Source organism: Humulus lupulus, chromosome 6, assembly GCF_963169125.1.
Source record: "Humulus lupulus chromosome 6, drHumLupu1.1, whole genome shotgun sequence".
NCBI lineage: Eukaryota > Viridiplantae > Streptophyta > Magnoliopsida > Rosales > Cannabaceae > Humulus > Humulus lupulus.
In genome coordinates, this window is record NC_084798.1 from 164801129 (window position 1) to 164822713 (window position 21585).

At 38.8% G+C, this 21585-nt stretch overlaps 3 protein-coding genes across 3 annotated transcripts; 2 read left to right on the forward strand and 1 right to left on the reverse strand.

Moving 5' to 3' along the window:
- Positions 1 to 11470: 11470 nt before the first annotated feature.
- LOC133785634 (uncharacterized) lies at positions 11471 to 12307 on the reverse strand. The gene has a single exon (XM_062224855.1). It carries the CDS (start codon positions 12305 to 12307, stop codon positions 11471 to 11473), a length of 837 nt encoding a protein of 278 aa, XP_062080839.1.
- A 2831-nt stretch (positions 12308 to 15138) lies between these two features.
- Positions 15139 to 18161, forward strand: LOC133782682 (sm-like protein LSM7). The gene is made up of 5 exons (XM_062222030.1): positions 15139 to 15374; positions 15591 to 15672; positions 17052 to 17123; positions 17599 to 17651; positions 17740 to 18161. The coding sequence occupies exons 1-5, from the start codon at positions 15372 to 15374 to the stop codon at positions 17827 to 17829; spliced, it is 300 nt and encodes a 99-aa protein (XP_062078014.1). The 5' UTR covers positions 15139 to 15371; the 3' UTR covers positions 17830 to 18161.
- A 1279-nt stretch (positions 18162 to 19440) lies between these two features.
- Positions 19441 to 21049, forward strand: LOC133785635 (uncharacterized). Its single transcript, XM_062224856.1, has 3 exons — positions 19441 to 19516; positions 20054 to 20908; positions 21002 to 21049. Exons 1-3 carry the CDS (start codon positions 19508 to 19510, stop codon positions 21047 to 21049), a joined length of 912 nt encoding a protein of 303 aa, XP_062080840.1. The 5' UTR covers positions 19441 to 19507.
- Positions 21050 to 21585: the final 536 nt, after the last annotated feature.

The following is a 21585-nucleotide window of genomic DNA, read 5'->3' on the forward strand; positions in this document are numbered from 1 at the left end:
GCACGATCCCTCTCGAGCCCTAACGCTCACCTAAACACAACCATAGGCCAAAGTCATCATCAAACCTCAAGTCAAAAACCTAGCCTCGGGGCCAATCCCAAGCCCTCGGGAAGTCCTAGTTCCACCAAAAAAGGTGGTGGAATCAAACCCCAAACCCTTGGTCAAAAACCCTTGAAAATAACCCTAAAATCCCTTTATGAAGACAGGGTAGCGCTACAGCGCTCATTGGAGGGCGCTACAGCGCTACAAGCAGAACCAAAACACCCTCAGCATGCATGGCCTAGCGCTACAGCGCCCAAAGGCTAGCGCTGTAGCGCTAGTCATAGACAGGCAACCTCCAAATTTTCCCTTCTGCGATTTCCTCGAACCAAACTCAACCAAAACTTCTCCAAACCTTCACCAAACTCAAAAACAACCTTATTAACACACTCCACTCATCCCAAGCAACCCAAATACCCAAAACTCAAGCACATGCATCCCTAATCCCAAAATTCACCATAGCTGACCCTAAACTCAAAACTCAGCAGAAACGAGTCAAAACATCAAAGTTAAAGCTCAGAACTTCATACCTTTAATGGGAGTTCGATTTCAAGACAACCTCTACACCTCCTTAGCTTGCTCTTCCTCACCCTTTGGCCTGAATTCCCCAAATTTCCCATCAAACTCAGCTTATACACCATAGTTCAAAAACCAAAACCAGAACTAAAGAAACTACAAAGCCTTACCTCAAGTGTTAGGGTGTTCTTGCTAAACCTCTGCCAATTCTCCAAGCCTAGCTTAAGATTCTTGATGCTCAGCCTAACTTAGCTCCTCCCTGAGCTTTGCTCCAAAAATACTCAAGAAACTGATGAACAAAGCATAAACCGACCTTAGGAAACTCTCTGTTTTCTCCCTTTCTTTTTCTTCCTTTTCCTTCTTTTCTTTCTTTCCTCAGCCTTCTACCCTTTTCTACAATTCCCACTAAGTATAAAACCTCAGCAATCTATCCCTTGCAAGCCAAATGACCTTACTACCCTCCCCTTTAATCTCAAGTCCTTTAATCCACTTAAGGGCATTTTGGTCATTTCACCCTATTCCCGCTAGTTCCTCAAGTGTCTCTAATATTTTCCGCTTACTTCCCGATACCTAATCAATCACCAATTATATTCCTCGATATCAAAATAGACCCCAATACACTCACCAAATTCTCATTTATACCCCTAGGCTCACCCCGAGCCGGGTATAAATCCCCGCCATAACTTTTCTGATAAACTGCTCACTAGGATCGTCTCGAGTCACAGATCACAGATATATCCACATAATAATGTGGTCTCGACAATTATCACATATATCAATACATTTATGCCCATAATGGCCAAAATTACGATTATGCCCTTCTAACCTAATCAGGGCCTACATGCATACTAATACACATAGTCATGCATCTCAAATATTCAAATAGTCATATAACATGCTTTAAATCATAATCATGCATTTTACTCATTAAAATCACACTTAATTCCCATTATGCCCTCCAGGCACACTACTCAAGGCCCTTAAGCCTTATTAGCGAATTTGGGTCGTTACAACTATCCCCTCCTAATGAGAATTTCGTCCTCGAAATTTACCTGAACAACTCGGTATACTGATCCCGCATCGCTGTCTCAAGCTCCCAGGTCGCCTCCTCGACCTTACTATTCCTCCACAGCACTTTAACAAGAGAAATCGTCTTATTTCGCAATACTTTATCTTTTTGATCCAAGATCTGAACTGGTTGCTCTTCATAAGCCAAAGCTGTCTGTAACTCCAAATTTTCATACCTCAACACATGAGTCACATCTGAGATGTACTTCCGAAGCATAGAAACATGGAATACGTCATGGACTCCTGATAATGATGGTGGCAAGGCTAACTTGTACACCACCTGACCAATCCTCTCCAAGATCTCAAATGGTCCAATAAATCTAGGGCTTAGCTTGCCCTTCTTCCCAAACCTCCTCACCCCTCGTAGTGGTGAAACTCGGAGAAAGACGTGGTCCCCAACCTAAAACTCCACATTCCTATGCTTAGGATCAGCGTAGCTTTTCTATCTGCTCTTAGAAGCGAGCATTCTAGCCCGGATCTTCTCTATAGCTTTACTTATCTTCTGAACCATATCTGGCCTCAAATATCTCCTCTCACCCATCTCATCCCAATGAATGGGTGATCTACACTTCCTCCATACAACATCTCATAGGGAGCCACTCCAATCGTTGATTGATAACTATTGTTGTACGAAAATTCAATCAACGGAAGATACTTACTCCATGAACCCTAAAAATCAATCACGCATGCTCTGAGCATATCCTCTAATACCTGAATCGTCCTCTCAGACTGTCCGTCAGTCTGAGGATGAAAGGTCGTACTGAACTTCAACTGAGTCCCCAAAGCCTTCTGCAAACTACCCCAAAGCTTGGAAGTGAAAATAGGATCTCGGTCTGACACTATAGACTTAGGAACCCCATGGAGATGTAAGATCTCCCTCACATACAACTCTACATATTGATCCACAGTATATGTCGATCTCACTGGTAGAAAATGGGCTGACTTGGTGTACCTGTCCACTATCACCCACACCGAGTTATGAAGCCCCATTATCCTGGGTAAACCTCCCACAAAATCCATAGTAATGTCCTCCCATTTCCATTCAAGAATACCCAAAGGCTGGAGGAACCCTGCTGGTCGTTGATGTTCTGCTTTCACCTGCTGACAGGTTAAGCATCTAGCAACATACTCCACCACATCCTTTTTCATCCCAGGCCACCAATATAAAGTCTGCAGATCCTGATACATCTTCGTGGTACCCGGATGAAGTGAGTATGGTGTCGTATGAGACTCGTCTAGTATCTCTCATCTGATCCCCTCATCAGCTGGAACACAAATCTGTCCTTGATATCGAAGCAATCCAATCTCAGAAACAGAATAGTCCTTAGCTACCCCCGCTAAGACATCCTCTCTAACCCTCTGTAACTGAGCATCTACCAACTGCCCTTCTCTGATCCGCTCTAGCAGGGTCGACTGCAGAGTAATATTGGCCAATCGGCCTACCACCAACTCTATCCCTGTTCTAACCATCTCATCAGCTAACTCCCTTGAGATCTGGATAGAACTATACAACTGACCTGGACCCCTCCAGCTCAATGCATCCGCCACCACATTGGCTTTCCCTGGATGGTAAAGAATATCACAATCATAATCCTTTACCAACTCTAGCCAACGCCTCTGTCTCATGTTTAGGTCCCTTTGTGTAAAGAAATACTTCAGGCTCTTATGGTTAATGTATACCTCGCACTTCTCCCCATATAGATAATGTCGCCAAATCTTCAGTGCAAAAACCACTGCTGCCAGCTCCAAATCATGAGTAGGATACCGCTGCTCATACTCCTTCAGCTGTCGTGATGCATAAGCTATAACCTTCTCATTCTGCATCAACACACGGCCTAAGCCCAACCTCGATGCATCACAATAAACAACAAACTTTGCTTCCCCTGAAGGAAGACTCAACACTGGCGCTGTAATAAGTCGTCGCTTCAACTCTTGGAAACTGTCTTCACATTTGTCTGACCAAATAAACTTCAGATTCTCGTGTCAGTTCTGTCATCGGTGCTGCTATCTTTGAGAAACCCTCTACAAATCGTCTGTAGTAACCTACCAAACCAAGGAAACTCCGCACCTCCGAGGCGTTCCTTGGCCTCGGCCAATCCCTAACCGCCTCTATCTTAGATGGATCCACCTTAATCCCATCTGCACCTACGATATGTCCAAGGAATGTCACTTCGAGTAACCAAAATTCACATTTCTTAAACTTGGCGTACAACTGATGCTCCCTTAACCTCTGAAGAACCTGTTGAAGATGAAGCTCGTGCTCTGCCTCTGAACTGGAATACACCAAGATGTCGTCGATGAAGACTATAACAAACTGATCCAGAAAATCCTTGAACACCCTATTCATTAGATCCATAAAGGCTGCTGGGGCATTGGTCAAACCAAAAGACATGACCAAGAACTCATAGTGCCCATACCGCGTTCGGAAGGTCGTCTTAGGTATGTCCTCATCCTTGATCCTCAGCTGGTGATAACTAGATCGAAGATCAATCTTTGAGAACACCGTCTTACCCTGCAGCTGATCGAACAAGTCATCCATCCTTGGTAGGGGATACTTATTCTTGATAGTCAACTTGTTCAATTCTCGGTAGTCGATGCACATTCTCAAAATCTCCTCCTTCTTCTTTACAAACAAAACTGGAGCACCCCATGGCGAGTAACTAGGCCTAATGAACCCCAAATCCAGAAGCTCCTGCAGCTGTATCTTTAATTCTTTCAATTCCGCCGGTGTCATTCTATATGGTGCCCTCAACACTGGCTCTGTCCCTGGCGCCAACTCAATGACAAACTTAATCTCTCTACGCGGCGACAACCTGGGCAAATCCTCAAGAAACACATCCAAGAACTCGCAAACCAATCTGGTCTCCTCCGGTCTTACTGGTGAAACTCTGGTGGTATCCACCACACTAGCCAGAAAGCCTATACATCCACCTTGTAACAAGTCTCTGGCTCTCAATGCAGATATCCTGGGTACGCGGGGTCCATGCACCGCTCCCACGAAAACAAAGGGATCCTCGCCCTCTGGCTCAAAAGTCACCATCTTCTTCCTGCAGTCAATGGTAGCTCCATATAACCAGCCAATCCATACCTAGAATCATATCAAAGTCCTCCATACTCAACTCAATCAAATCTACTGATAACTCCCTACCATCAACTATCACTGGCAGTGCTCTAATCCACCTCCTAGATACTACCAGCTCTCCTGTAGGAAAAATAGTCCCAAACCCTGAAGTACTATACTCACTAGGTCTACACAATCTATCAATCACCTTATCAGATACAAACGAATGCGTAGCACCAGAATCAATCAACACAGTAAAAGAAGTGCCAGCACTAGAAAGCTGACTTGTCACTACCGAGGGACTAGCCTCAGCCTCCGCCTGCGTCAGGGTGAACACTCGAGCTGGAGTCAAGCTGTCCACCTTCCCTGTCTCTCCCTTCTTCACCGTCGGGTAATCCTTCCTGAGGTGTCCCACCACCCCGCACACATAGCAGGCCTTAGCCCGATACTCGCCCGAATGGCGTCTCTTGCATCTTGTGCACTCTTGATAAGTCCTCCATGTGTCACCACCTCCCTGACGGCCACCCTGAGTACCCCGACCTCTCCTATCAGGACCAGTAACGGTTGAAGCCTCAGGGGTCGACCTCTTCAAATCACTGGGGCCTTCGCCTCTACCTGAACCAGCATATGGAGGCACTGCCCTGCGACCCTCCCTCCTCACTGCACTCTCTCTCCATATCTTATTCTCCGCTTCCTCAGCGGTAAGAGCCTTCTCCACAGCCTGGGCATAAGTTGTCCCTCCAGGAACTGTGGTAATTCTCACATCTCGGGCTATCATAGCATTCAACCCTCTAATAAACCTGTCTTGCCTAGCTGCATCAGTAGGCACAAGATCCGGTGCGAACTTCGCAAGTCTATCAAACTTCAAGGCATATTCTGTAACTGTCATACTTGTTAGAAGTGTGTCCTAAAAGCATGTAAAGACATTTGTTTTCTCTGTGAATAAATAAGTACAATGGTTTATTATTATTGTCATATTTAGATTGTTAAATTATTGTTTGAATAATTTTGTAAATATCAGAAAAATTCCATATTCATTATTGAGGATGTGATCTTGTATTAGTACGAGAGAATTATGATCACATGAATGAATAAAAATAGTCAACAACGACAAATTAAAGTTATGGAATTCTTTAATTGGAGTTGTAAGTACGGTTTACTGAGTATCATAATGATACAAATAATCTAGATTCGGATTATTGATGTGGCGACATCTCGGTAAAGGTGCTTTATATAATATGATTATATATGACATGGACCGATATGAATTAAAGTCTTTATCCAAAAACCATTTAACAATAAAGACTTGTAATTCATATCATAACTGATGATCATTTATAGATCAACCTAAATCTTGAGTGTTCATGAACTCCTGTTCATGTTTATTAAATCTTTTGATTTATTCGTTAAGGTCTCTTCAAAGAATGAGGCTAATGACTTTTGTTTTGGAGATTTAATATCATGGATAGCTGGGAACATGTATCAACAATACGGAATCTAATCTTTCCTAACGGATCGTATATTAGTTCCCTTAAGGGTTAATTCTGGAACTGAATGATTTTGAGCTCAAATCTATAATTAGATTATAGATTAATTATTCACTAGTGAATTAATGGTACTTAAGGAATAAGAAGTAAATTAGAAAGGTTAAATGGTAATTCTCTCATTCTAATTTATGAACTAATTAATTAGAGGGTTGAACTATTGTAAGATGGTTATATCAATGGACGACTTAAGAAAAAGATTTCTGTAAAAGTATATCTATAACATAAAGAGTGCAATTCTGAATTTATAGTGGAGTAATATCAGAATTAATAAATTAACTATTATAATTAAAGAGTTTAATTATTTAGTTTCAATTTATTGGAGCTTAATGTTATAGGTCCATGGTCCCCGAAATGGCTCAAACAATCACTGTCAAAGGAAAATACAAAAAATGGGCAAAAAGGACTTATGTGATAAGTAAAATATTTTTCTATGTATCAAACATAATTATTGTTTAATTATGTGTAATTAATTAATTAAGAATTAATTAATTATTTGATTTAACAAAAATATAATTAATTTATTTTTGGGATTTTTGGTATTTAAATAATAATAAAAATTGGGAAAAATCACATGCCTGCACAGGCATGTGGTACACGTGTAGCACAGTGCACAGGCACTGTGTTACACTCATAAGAGATGGACTTAGTCTCTTGATTCCACAATTTTAGTTATTTAAATATTAAATAAATAATGAGATATTTTAATATGATTAAAATATTATTATTTAAACAAAAATCTGATAACTGATCAGTTATTTTGAATTTGTTTAAAATAGCAAATATTTTAATATATTGGATATTATTAAATATTTTATATCAGTTTTCACAGAATGTAATTTTTCAGGGATAGAAAAATATATAGGATTCTCTCAGAGAAAAGAGAACAGTGACAAAAACAAAGGTCATTGTTCTTCACAAAACCTAGGTCCAAACTTTATCAAATCTCATGTGTTGAGAACATATGATAAATAGTTATTGCCTATTATTTGTATAGCGAGCCCACACTCGTTCTTTGTGTGCCTGAGAACATTTTGGAAGATCTTGGTGTGAGATCTCAAGGATTCAGCCATACGAAAAGATAGCAGCAAGGAAGGACCTGAGGTAATTTTTCTATTCTTGTCCTTGATTCAATATATATATGAGTGTGAAGAAGTAGATCTAGAAATCTTATGGGATTAATCTGACAATTTGATTGTTGTTCTGCTGCGCATAATCTCTGATTTGATCAAAAAAAACCAAAAATACTACCCTGAACCAGCCCCACGAACTCGTTTACCTTCACTGCCCTGATGGCAACATTATAATACTTCTGACTGAACAAATCTTTAAACCCTTCCCAAGTCAATGCAGTAACATCTCTGGTCTGTGATGCCACCTCCCACCAGATTCGGGCATCCTCCCTCAGCATATAAGTGGCACAGGCCACTCTGTCATGTCCTTCCACCCTCATAAAATCAAGAATGGTAGTAATCATAGTCATCCATTGCTCAGCCCTCAGTGGATCAGGTCCTCCCTCAAAGATTGGGGGTTGCTGCTTCCTGAACCGCTCATACAACGGTTCCCATTTGTTCCCAACCTCAACTAGCTGCACTACAGGTACCACCGCCGGTGGCACAATAGGGGCAACACTCCCAGATGGAGCTTGCTGCCAGTTCTCAGGGACTGGCGGAGGGGTCTGGCCCTGATCATCATCTCTAGCCCTAGACCTGCCGGCTAGTCGCGTGGATTTTCTTGGACGCATAACTATCCAAGTCAATCTGCAATCAACGACTCGGCAATTAGGCTATGATGACAGGGTAATAATCCTTTCATGATCCATCACTGGAACTCCAATCATTCATAAGCAATCAATTTATAACAATTCATCCAGATATTCATCCACATGCACATCAGTGCTAATAAGCACGCCTCAAAAGCATCATGCAATAGTCAAGGGCCAGGCCCTATCAGTATCTCATGCTCCTTATTCATTAAGCAGATATTGACAATCATATCTCACTCAAATCATTTAAGCACATAATCATGTATACACAATTACCAAACCCTGAGTTGAGCTTGTCTCTCGCGGCTGATGTACATATCCAGCCAGTCTTCAGGACCCATAAACCTAGGTTGCTCTGATACCTAGTTGTAACGCCCTGGATAGCCAAGATCGTTACACTGCGTGTTTATAAAGTGCTAGACTTGCTAATCAAGTTGTTTAATTAAAAACGTGACATTGAAACTATAAAGGAACTAGGGTTAAAATGTTTTGGTCTCAAAAGTCACATTTTCATAAAAGAAACGTTTCCTGTTTACACAGGATCCCAAAAACATTAAGATTAAAGACCGTTTACAAAAGACATAAGGTTTAAATACAATATCAAGCCATATTAAGGCAAAACAGACAGTTAGGTAATCCCTGTCCTGATCCACTCCTCGACCATAGCGATCGAACAGCTGGCTATGTACATTCAACCCCGCAGCTCTCCATCTCAGGGTTGGTCTAACTTGCCTTTGCCTTTACCTGCACCACGTAGCACCCGTGAGTCAAGGCCCAGCAAGAAAACACAACAACATAGCATAAGCAATCAACAGACAATTTAGTATCTCATATCGCATTACATATTCTCAACCATATAAGCATTCAGTATAATCAAGTATTCCACATACTAAACATATCAACTCATATCATATATCAGTTCACAAATGATAACTAGGGCTAGCGCCCTCAGGCCGCTCCCTCCGTTATCCCACTGACTCCGGCCTGCTTAAACCGAGCTCAATGAATATTAAGCTGTCCTCGGCTACCAGTGGCCAAGCCGCGCCCTGTGCGCGAGTATTGTGTACGGCACCCTTAGGCCGCTATCACATGTCCCTTGGCATAATACCATCATTGACATGATACAAATATCGGGAGAAATTAGTCCCATCACAAGCATATAATCGGGTGCAGTTTTCTTACCTTTCAATTTGCTAGCTTTGATCACTCGACTCCTTGAGCACGATCCCTCTCGAGCCCTAACGCTCACCTAAACACAACCATAGGCCAAAGTCATCATCAAACCTCAAGTCAAAAACCTAGCCTCGGGGCCAATCCCAAGCCCTCGGGAAGTCCTAGTTCCACCAAAAAAGGTGGTGGAATCAAACCCCAAACCCTTGGTCAAAAACCCTTGAAAATAACCCTAAAATCCCTTTATGAAGACAGGGTAGCGCTACAGCGCTCATTGGAGGGCGCTACAGCGCTACAAGCAGAACCAAAACACCCTCAGCATGCATGGCCTAGCGCTACAGCGCCCAAAGGCTAGCGCTGTAGCGCTAGTCATAGACAGGCAACCTCCAAATTTTCCCTTCTGCGATTTCCTCGAACCAAACTCAACCAAAACTTCTCCAAACCTTCACCAAACTCAAAAACAACCTTATTAACACACTCCACTCATCCCAAGCAACCCAAATACCCAAAACTCAAGCACATGCATCCCTAATCCCAAAATTCACCATAGCTGACCCTAAACTCAAAACTCAGCAGAAACGAGTCAAAACATCAAAGTTAAAGCTCAGAACTTCATACCTTTAATGGGAGTTCGATTTCAAGACAACCTCTACACCTCCTTAGCTTGCTCTTCCTCACCCTTTGGCCTGAATTCCCCAAATTTCCCATCAAACTCAGCTTATACACCATAGTTCAAAAACCAAAACCAGAACTAAAGAAACTACAAAGCCTTACCTCAAGTGTTAGGGTGTTCTTGCTAAACCTCTGCCAATTCTCCAAGCCTAGCTTAAGATTCTTGATGCTCAGCCTAACTTAGCTCCTCCCTGAGCTTTGCTCCAAAAATACTCAAGAAACTGATGAACAAAGCATAAACCGACCTTAGGAAACTCTCTGTTTTCTCCCTTTCTTTTTCTTCCTTTTCCTTCTTTTCTTTCTTTCCTCAGCCTTCTACCCTTTTCTACAATTCCCACTAAGTATAAAACCTCAGCAATCTATCCCTTGCAAGCCAAATGACCTTACTACCCTCCCCTTTAATCTCAAGTCCTTTAATCCACTTAAGGGCATTTTGGTCATTTCACCCTATTCCCGCTAGTTCCTCAAGTGTCTCTAATATTTTCCGCTTACTTCCCGATACCTAATCAATCACCAATTATATTCCTCGATATCAAAATAGACCCCAATACACTCACCAAATTCTCATTTATACCCCTAGGCTCACCCCGAGCCGGGTATAAATCCCCGCCATAACTTTTCTGCTAAACTGCTCACTAGGATCGTCTCGAGTCACAGATCACAGATATATCCACATAATAATGTGGTCTCGACAATTATCACATATATCAATACATTTATGCCCATAATGGCCAAAATTACGATTATGCCCTTCTAACCTAATCAGGGCCTACATGCATACTAATACACATAGTCATGCATCTCAAATATTCAAATAGTCATATAACATGCTTTAAATCATAATCATGCATTTTACTCATTAAAATCACACTTAATTCCCATTATGCCCTCCAGGCACACTAATCAAGGCCCTTAAGCCTTATTAGCGAATTTGGGTCGTTACAGTCGAGCTCTACTCACGTCAGTCGAGCTTTATGCTAGAATAATTATCAATCTTTGCAAAGCTCTACCATGTATGGTCGAGTTCTACTCACGTCAGTTGATATGTATGATAAAAATATTAGTAGTCTTTCCAAATCTCGATCATGGATGGTCGAGCTCTACTCATGATAGTTCAGGTTCATCTCAAGTAATCACAAGAAAATTTAAATTTATTCAAATACAATGATATAAATTAACCATAGAAATTCAAAAGAAGCATATGCATCAACAATTACACTTTAGATGCCCTGGCTCGTAAGGGGCATGTTTTTTTGGAGTGACCAGGTTGCCTGCATAACCCACACCTTTTTGTCCATTTTCGGCCCTCACCAACTAATGAGAATCTTTTTAATTTTGCTCTATTGCGCTTAATTGGGACATTTGGAGGTAATACCTTCGAAAATACTTAAACTTCATTGATATCCCAATCTTCTTGTTAATGGATTGGATAAACGGTATCAACATAAGCCAACACCCAAGTTTCCAACTTATAATAATTAGAGCACAAATCATACACTTCTATTTCAGCTTGCTCATATGATGTTAATGCATGCACACATGGAAATTTATCAAGATCAAAGAAACAACATGAGCATTTTTTTGACCTAAATCAATTATGGCATCATTGTCTTTACCAATAACTTCATACTCAAATCAGTTAAGTTGTTTCACATTCATTTCTGATGCTTTCTTGAATCTTTTTTTAATAATATTCTCTGCCATTGGAGTTAAAGGTGTACACATTGCATTGATAGATGCCACAATATTGCGGCAATTGTTGAACCACTTAGAGACTTTTGTTTGCATAGCCTCCAACAACACAATGATATGGTACTCTCTAGGTTCCCTCAGTGTTGCATTAATAGATTCAACACCATTCATAGTCATAATATTATATCGACAACCTATGAAGTGAGATCTTGACCATTTACTAAGTGTGAGATTTGATTCTTCAAGACACTTCATAGCTCCGGGATATCTATTCTTCAATTCATCATAGAGTTTGTTGAAGTCAGAAACTTTATAGGCATTGTCAGTTTGTTCAAATAATTTTATGACACCTTTAACTCTGACACATGCTTTAATATTCTGAGATAAATGCCACCTACAATGCCCATGTTGTGACTTCCCATAAACATGTGAGACCCCATTAATGATGCTTTGATTCTTATCTAAAATAAAGACTAAGTCACTATCATCTAGTATAAGATCTTGTAACTTTGTAAGGAACCATGACCAGGAAACATCATTCTCTGAATCAACCACAGCCCAAGCAATAGGATATTGATGAAAATTATCATCTTGTGATGTTGCAATAAGCATCACACCTTTGTATTTGGTCTTCAACCAAGTCTCATCCACCACAATAACCTTTCTCATGCAATGAAATCCTTTAATGCATGCATCATATGCTATGAAAACATATTTGAATTTAGAATCTTCATCCACCTGCAAATGTGTGATCGTATTTGGATTCATCTTTCGAACCATGTATAAGTAAGTTGGAAGATTTTGAAAACTTAATTCAAGTGAGAGCCTGTAAGAATGTTTTTTGAAAAAAATTTCCCCTTCCAAGCTTTCCAATATGTTATTGGCATGTGTTTGTTTTGCATAGTCGTCATTATTGCTTTTGGCTTCGGTGTCTCTTTTTAACCATCAAAACTTGACCTCATGACATTAGCAACTACCTGCCACACTTGCTTGACGATGCTTTCTTTTTTTACTAATAAGGGAGCAAGTGTGAGTATTACAATAAGTTCGTACTGAGAAACGCTTTGAGTTGGTAACTTTTGCTGCACGCATTGCCCAATTGCATGACTTGTCAATGCATTTTGTCACATATAAGGACATTGTAGATTTATTAATTTCCATCTCAAAGCAAGCCTTTATTGCAATATTGTTCAACTTAGTTTTTACCTCGTCTATGTTCTTGAATTCTTGACTGATTGTCAAATCTGGCCTATCTGGAAAACTAAATGTGTCTTCACTAGTGACTTGATTTTCTTCGTCACGGTGGTCCAACAGATCATAGTAGTTGAGTGGGTCAATGTGATTTGGAGTTGGAGATGATGATGTTGGGCTTTTGTTAAGGTCCACAAGTTCATAACCTAGACTAACACCACTTTCGCATGGTGCAGAAGCAGCATCACAAATATCATTTTCAAAGTATAATTCACGGTCAAAGTAATCTTCTACTAAAGTTTGTTCACTTTCTTTTGTGCAGCGTTTAACTTCCCTATCACATACATCTTTCTTCATGAGCTCCACACGTAGTTCAACTCTACGATTGTTCTCCCCACAGTCCAAAAGATAAGCTGTGAGACATTCACCCCATCGTAAAATGAGTGGTGGCATATTTTCTCACGCAATGATAGGTAAGTAACTTATTTTCAATTCGATGTCATTTTGATTCACCTCAATCTTCTTATACAATTTCTCCAAAAACACCTCAAAAGTAATATTGGAGTCATCAATGATGATAGATATAACTTCATTATTCTTTGGTGACCATTTATACAACCCGTGATCATCCTTCCATTCCCCATCATATTGAGCATAGATTACCACTCGAGTCATTATTGTAACGAAAATAAATTATTAATATTAAAAATATTAGAAAATATATTTGATGTTAAAATTATAATGAACAAGTTTAAAGATTGAAAATACAAATCTCAACCAAGTCTAGTTGGGCTCTACTAGTATCTCAACCAATTATAGTTGAGAAATAATTGAGCTTTACTACCGAAATTAACATATCTATTGAATGTAAGTAATCTTTTTTTTTACAAAGAATGTAATCTCTCTTTTGAAAACAATATAGATGGAACAACTGAACAATCATCTCGATTGAACCCAGTCAAGCTTGCTCAACCGAACCCAGCCGAGCTCAACAGTGCACAATCGAGACTTGCGTATCATCTTCTTCTCAAGTTTCATTTCGCAAAATCGTCATTTTCAACTCCAAAACCACAAAATGGTAATAATATGGCTAACATGGTACTTTTATTGTTATTTTTACCACATATATATATGAAAAAATAAACATCTAAGGCAGCAAAATACAACTTTCTTTGTTTTCACATTCAAATAATTTTTTTAAAAGTTAGGGTTTCTCATTTACTTACCTCAATGTAATCAATTTTTCCAGCAATATCAATGAAATTGGTATGTAGGCGTGTCACAATTTAATCTATTTACTTGTTTGGAGAGATTTTGAAGAAGAAATGGTGGATAGAGAACAAAAGAAAGAACATTGTTGTTTGTGATTTCATCATTGGACATGTAACAATCATTAGAGAAGTAGTTAGGCCCCTCAGAATCTAATGAAGTCCTGTGAAGCTCGCCTAGAACTCCTCGGAGATTAGACTCCTCCCAGCGCGTTATGATCCATTTCTAGGCATGAATGTCTTCAAGTTAGGCCACATCCCGAGGAGTTCTGTTATGGTCGTCCCGTTTTCTTGGTCAGTTAGTCCTCCAGGTTTAGGAGTTTGTTATCGGGACTTGGAGGGAGCGCTAGATGTCAATCGCAACAGCCTTGTACTGCAAGTGACCATCTAACAGCTTTTGTGCCTCGAGTAGTGGTGTCGAGCTCGTACACTCGACAATTTGCATGTCTCAATGTGCCGCTTGACATGGGAAACGTGCAGCTGTGTTATGACAGTGTAAAGGGGCGTGTCTCCTGTAAAGTAGTGGACTGCAACCTACGAATTGGGCCCTGTGCGATACGCCTGTGCCCACCACCTTAATTAATAAATTTGGAGGTGTTAATTAGCATTAAACTCCCAAATGATTGAGAATATTTGTAATAAATCTCCATTAAGGGAATTAATTGTCTTCAACCATTATAAATAGGGTTGGGGCTTCCATTATAAATGACTTTTGGCTTTTGGATTTTTGATCCCCTTTTTATACTTAGAGCAATATATACGCTACCTGAGAAACTTCTATTGAAGCTGACTATCTCAAGCTTCAAAAATATTAATACTAAAGTCTCATGGACTAGAGTTGTTTTATAATATGAACCACATAGAATATGTGTCTTTGTCCTGTATTTCTTTAAGTTTTTGTTTAATTAGTTAAGTTTTTGTTTAATTAGTTATAGCGAAAAAGACACTTAAGAAACATATTTTTTTAATCTGTATTTGTTTTTAAAAAAAAATTGATTTTTTTATTAATGTAATTAAAAATAAATATAAAATAATAAAATGACATTATTGGAATATAGAAATATAATTAAAAAAGAGGTTACTGGAGGTAAATTTTGAAGGTCATTTAGCTCAAAAAAAAAAAAAAAAAGACTATAAATTTGTCTCCCGTCCCGTCCACCATTCGCGAAAGACAGAAAGAGTCCTTTCATTCTACCCCCACACCACAATATCATCTCCGTCTCTCTCCCGTGGCTGCTGTAACCACAACGGTGCGACTCTTCTAACCTCTACGGTACGACTGCTTTGCTCCTGATCTCCCTCTCCTCTTGTGTTCGTTGCCATCAGTCGCATAAGGAAGCTATCACTGAGCTTTGAGTAATTGAAAAACCCCAAATAAGATTAGGATGGTGAGTTTTCAGTTAGAAATCGCCCTTTTCGTCTACGTTATGTTATTCTTCAAATTATGCTGCAGTTTTGGGCTCACCTTTGGGACAATATTACTCTAATGTTTTAGGAATTTTCCATTTTGTACTGTTTAAGTATTTTATTTTATTTTTTTGTATCAATTTGTATATATTTTTGGTTTTAGTATTGGCTTATAGTTTATGTAATCTGTGTTCCAGTCGGGCAGGAAAGAAACAGTATTGGATCTCGCCAAGTTCGTGGACAAAGGTGTACAAGTAAAGCTCACTGGTGGTAGACAGGGTTAGTGTGCTCAAATTCTCTGGTCACTGTTAAATTATAAATTACCAATAGTTTTAATTCTATTGTCTGTATATAGTTGAATTCTGTGTAAATATTCTCTCAATACCTGAATCATGTTTGAGAATCATTGTATAGAAACAAGGGTTTGATGTTGAATTTTGTGTATACTTTGAAGAGGAAGTGATTGCCTCACACCTAATTTGGTAAAAGAAGCAATTGAGGAAATATCGAAATTTAGTTGAAGAATTAATGGGAAGGAAATCAAAATAGTGGGAAGGAACAAGGATAATTGAGAACACACTTGATTTGAAATAGGTACATGTGCTTCATCCATGAAGCACCCACACATGCACAAAAAAATAAAAAAATTATAATGTAGGGAATGGATTTTGACTTTGGTTTAATTAATGAATAAAACTGAGAAGAAGAAAACGAGCAAAGTTAGAGTGGAACAAAAGAAGAAGAGTCATGGACAAGAGGCAAGCAATAAAGCAATGTGATCGGAATTACTTGTTAATGTGTTTAATTGTAAGACCTTAAACCTCTATGTATGGACTTAAAATGAGGAGGTTACTCTTGGTTGTGTGGTTGTGTTATGGTGTCGTTAATAAGACCAAACAAGTTTGGAAGCCATGTTGACTTCACTTAGCCATTTATTAGGATGTGTGGCATTGGCAATAAGCTCTCTCAACTCAAGTTTAAATATTCTAAATTCAACCATAGTTTTCTCTTGAGAAGCAGATAGAAGAGGTAGGTATCCTATTGTGTAAATTATATAATAGACATGGTTAGTGTGCTCAACCTTCTAGTTACTGTGGTCACTGTTATAATATAAAGCCAAGTAGTTTTTCACTACAAGGTTTGTGTGATTCTGGGATTTGGGTTTCTGATTTTTAGGATTACGAGTTACTCTTGTTGTGTTGAAATTAAAAGGAGGGTGAAGAAAGGAGCTGTGAATTAAATTACATTAGGTTAATGACATCTGATGATAACATGTATGCTTAAAGCCCTTTTACATGAAGGAGTAAACTTGGAAAGACTTTCTTTTCAGAACCAGTATTCAATACTATCAAAATTGCTTTATGCTGAATGTTGATTAGCATTTGCACTAACACTAGTGAGGCTCGTATTGAATTTAAACTACCTTTTAGAAGCATATGCACATATATGAATATATTGCCTTATTTCTAAAAAAAATGCAAACATTTGCATTTCGTGCTCCCATATTTCACCATTAGATCTAGACTTTATTTAAAAGGGGAAAGTAATGTTGTCATACATCCTTTTTCTTTTGTGTGTGTTCTCTTGTTAAATTAGATGATTTTACTGTTCTGTTATGAATGTCTGATTATGTCATTGCATTTTGTGATTGATCACAGTAACAGGGACTTTAAAAGGATATGATCAGCTGTTGAACCTTGTTCTGGATGAAGCAATAGAATTTCTTAGAGGTAATTACTTTGGAGCATGTTGGTAATTCTGCAAAACTGTTTTTGTATTTGTTTTAGTTATATGCATGTGTATTTAATGTAATTTCACGTGCTAATTGTTATACATGATATTTGTGTTCATCCTTGTTGTAACCGAAACTAAGTAAAAGAATCTACTTCATGTAACTTTTTAGCTGTGTTGTTTATGTAGTACTATATCTGTAAGATAACAGTAAAGTGTTTCAAACAACAAACCAAATTTTCTTTCCCTTTAGACCTCTAACAATTTTGTGGAGTGACATGATCAAAATCTTTCAAAGATGGTTTTGTATTGGAGTTTTATCTCGTTTTTGCACATTTTTTTAATACCTTTTTAAGAAGTAATGTGGCCAAATCGTATTGACAATTACTTATTTTTTAAGCTGTTTTCATTCTCAATGGCATGGCTTATGAGAGTTAACTGCATGTTGACTTCAAAGTTTCCTGTTACGTGCAGATGCTGATGATCCCTTAAAGACAACTGATCAGACCAGAAGCCTTGGTTTAATAGTAAGTATTTTGCATGTATATATATATATATATAAATCTGTTGAAATTTTTTATGGTCATAATCTAAACAAATGTTATGACACTACAGGTTTGTAGAGGGACTGCTGTGATGCTTGTGTCTCCAACTGATGGTACAGATGAGATTGCCAACCCTTTTATCCAGCCAGATGGAGCTTAGATAGGTCTCTACTCATATTAGCTGACCTTAATTTCCTATTCAATTTTAACTCTCAGACTATTGATTGGGATGTTTTTGTGACATCATTTGTCAAATTTTAACTCTTAGATCGTGTCATATTGGGTCTCTACTGAGTAGTAGAGACCCGGAAATGTTACACATGGTATCTCAGCTAGATGAATGAGATTCGGATAGACGAGTGGTCACTTTTATTGTAAGCTTGTTGTATCAGATGGCTTCCTGCAAATTTCAAAACTCAACAGAAGTTATCACATACAAATAATTTGTCAATTTAAACTGCCACAATCGAAAGCAGTATAATTTTCCTGGAATCTTCTCCTATATTTCTTCTATTTTAAGTTCTGGAATAAATCTAACCCGGTCAAAGTTGGAGAATTTTACATTTGAAAAGAAGATCATGTATCAAACTTTGGCCAATGCAGAAATTAATTCAAGAGCGAGTCTGAATTCTCTGCATTCCTTTTTGGCAAATACAGATATCATCTATATTTTCTCAGTTTAAAACATTATATCTTAAAAACTATTTTTGTATCGAGGATTATGACTTGGAGGATCTGTGTTCTTATGTGATTTGCTTGAAAGCAACTGCTCGAAAATTACAGAAGCTGGTAACTATGCTTTGGTCAGCAACCAAATACACAAACCATACCTGTTGGCACAAATAATATTTCCAATTTAAAACAAATATTTTAATAGGGAAATTTGATTAATCATGCTTACATTAGCTTAATAATTAAAATTTGAACCAAAGTTAACCACCATATGAAACCAATGCTCACCTTTCATTTAATACCAAAAATACCCCTCTCATAACAAAATCTCATACCTTTCCTCTCTAAAATCTTGCAAGAAAGATACACATGGGTAAGTGATTTTCTTTGATTCTTGTTGTTGTTGATTGTTTTTATGATTTAGAATGCTGTTTAGATGTTGGATCTGTAGTTTGTTGGTATTTTTTGCTGTTTTTTGGGTGAAAATCGTGTTCTGTGAAAATCTGCGTTTTTTTTGTTCCTTGATTAAAAGCCCGATAGTGTCCGATAGAGGCCCGATTTGGGCACGATAGTTGTTGAGTTTCAAGGTTAGGGGTGAAGGTCCGATGGCAACCCGATGGTTACCCGATATGTTTTGTTACCCGATGGTAATTCAGGTCCGATGGCTACCCGATGGTTGCCCGATAATTATTTTGAATATATACACCATTTAAGTACGATAATGGTACGATAGTAGTCCGATATATGCCCGATTGTTGGTATTAAGTTACTGCGGACCTAATAGTATGATGGTACACGATGGTACCTATACGTGCCCGATACATGCCCGATCGTACGATGGTACACGATAGTACACGATGGTACACGATAGTGATAAAAAACATAAATAAAAACTGTAACTTTTCCCCTGCCCATTTCCCGTTCCCTCTCTCTGCCAAAACTTCACTCCCACAAAACCATCGAGCAACCCATAACTACCATCACCCGACGTATCTCTCTCCCTCACCCACCCTCACCCGACGCATCTCTCCCCTCACCCGACGGTCTGAAAAACCCCCACCACTCGACGAAGGAAAACCCAGACCATCGGAGACCAAGCCTCACCGGAGACGAAGACGAAGGAAAACTCAAACCCCGAAGAAAAACCGACACCCCATTACGCAAAAATGTCTAGGGTATGTGTTTTTTTCAATTTCTTTTCCATTGGAAAATGTTATAGTATGTATTATTGAATTTGACTGTGTGAAATCTGGTAAACCGTAAAATTTTGAAAAAAAATTCTGGGTTTTTTAGAGGTACGATAGGGTACGATAGTGGGTCGATAGGGGTACGATAGTATTTGTGTTTTCTCATAACTTCAGGTTGAAGATGATTGTACGATAGGGGTACGATAGTGGTTCGATAGGGGTACGATAGTTTTGTGTTTTCTGATAACTTGGGGTTGAGGATGAAGGTACGATAAGGTACGATATTGGGTACGATGTGTGCCCGATATTGGGAACAAATGGTTGTGTTGTTATAATCCGATGGTGTACGATGTGAGGTACGATAGTGAACGATAATGTTATAGTTCCAGTTTTTATTTTTTTTTCATTGGTGTCCGATATGGTGCGATAGTGTCCGATAGTTGCTCGATAGTAGATTGCAAAATATAAAATTTGATGTTTTTTTTTGTTATTCTATTTAATTGGGTATTTATTTGTTTTATGCAGAACTTAAGACCTCCACAACTGATAGTTCCAGTAGAGGAACATTTTACGGGACGTATCACTTGGCGCGGCAGTTGGTACTTTCCAAAGATTAAAGCAAAATTTATACAGTGTGGTTTATTGGATAGGGTGAAGGAATCCCCTTTCAAACAGTTCTTCATGGCGGAACCATTAAATTTTTCTGGTGCCTTAGTCCATCAGCTGTTGTTGCACAAATTCAGAGGGGAGAAGACCGACGAAGTCCAGTTTTATATTGGGAAAAAACGATGTAGATTTAGCCAATTGGAGTTCGCTTTAGTTATTGGTTTAAATTTCAACGCCGGACCGTCTGAAGCTGAGATTAAAGCGAAGACCACTTCGGATCGGTTGATTCTTGAGTACTTCAATGTTCATTCCCCAGTGAGCATAGGGCAACTGCGCAGAACTTTTGAGAGTTGTCAAATAGTTGATGATGTGTACAAGATGGGTTTGTGTTTATTAGTAGAGGGTGTTTTGAAAGGTCGTGAGGAGAAGTTGATGGTTTGGACTGACATGCTGAAGATGGTAGATGACGTTGACTTCTTTTTCCAGTACCCGTGGGGGAAGATATCATACCAGAAGTTGTTACAAACTTGTCAAAAAGACTTTGTAGAAATGAAGAAGCATTTACAGAAGAAGATTGAGAAAGGAAAGACTCAGAAGGAGGCCAAGTACTCTATTTATGGGTATGCTGCAGCATTACAGTATTGGGCTTTTGAGTCCATCATTGAGTTGGGTCAGGATTATGCTGTGAGATTGGGCCAAGGCATTCCAAGAATGATCAACTGGCAGAGCAAGGAGAAAGTAGAGATACACAAAGAGAAACTTATTAAGTTGTTTGCCAAAAAGGTGAGCTTTTACTTTACTTTTTAAATATTTTGAATGTTCTATATTTTGTTCTAGATATGCAATTCTATGGGTACTGCACGATAGGAATACGATAGGGTACGATTTGAGTACGATTGTGGGGTTATTTTGTAGTTTTTTGTTAACTGTTTGAAAACTGGCTAAGGGGTACGATTTGGTACGATGATGGTTCGATTGGGGTACGATATGTATTCTGTATTCTTTATTAAAGTAGTTGTAGAGATACGATAATGGTACGATGTAGTACGATGATGGTACGATAGTTAGCAAGTAATTCTCACTTACGGGTACGATATTGTTATGTTATGGGTACGATATTGGTATGATATTTGCATGATATGGGTACGATATGATACGATTGAGGTACGATTGGGGTACGATAGGTTACCATTGTTCATCGATGACAATTACTTATTTTTTATATTGTTTTACTTTCCAATCTAAATATTCATTGTTTTTGTGGCAGTTGACAGTATACCCCTACCTGTGTGCCCGACCTGCTGAAGAACAGTATGTGAGGACCCTTACAAACAATGAAGCCCCATTGTATGTGGACATGGGGTTAGAGGAACTAGAGGTAGGTGCCGATGGACAGCCTACACAGGAAGCCTTACAGAGCCAGGCTGAAAAGCTTGCTGAAAAGTTAGCGG

Excerpts from the sequence above, each read along its gene's own strand:
- LOC133785635 (XM_062224856.1), top strand. Across the intron at positions 20,909-21,001 it reads AGAAACTTATTAAGTTGTTT|GAATACGATAGGGTACGATT; the intron begins GCCAAAAAGGTG and ends ACTGCACGATAG.
- LOC133785634 (XM_062224855.1), bottom strand. The coding sequence starts at position 12,307 with ATGGTTCGAAAGATGAATCCAAATACGATCACACATTTGCAGGTGGAT.
- LOC133782682 (XM_062222030.1), top strand. Across the intron at positions 15,673-17,051 it reads GCTCACTGGTGGTAGACAGG|TAACAGGGACTTTAAAAGGA; the intron begins GTTAGTGTGCTC and ends GATTGATCACAG. Across the intron at positions 17,652-17,739 it reads CCAGAAGCCTTGGTTTAATA|GTTTGTAGAGGGACTGCTGT; the intron begins GTAAGTATTTTG and ends ATGACACTACAG.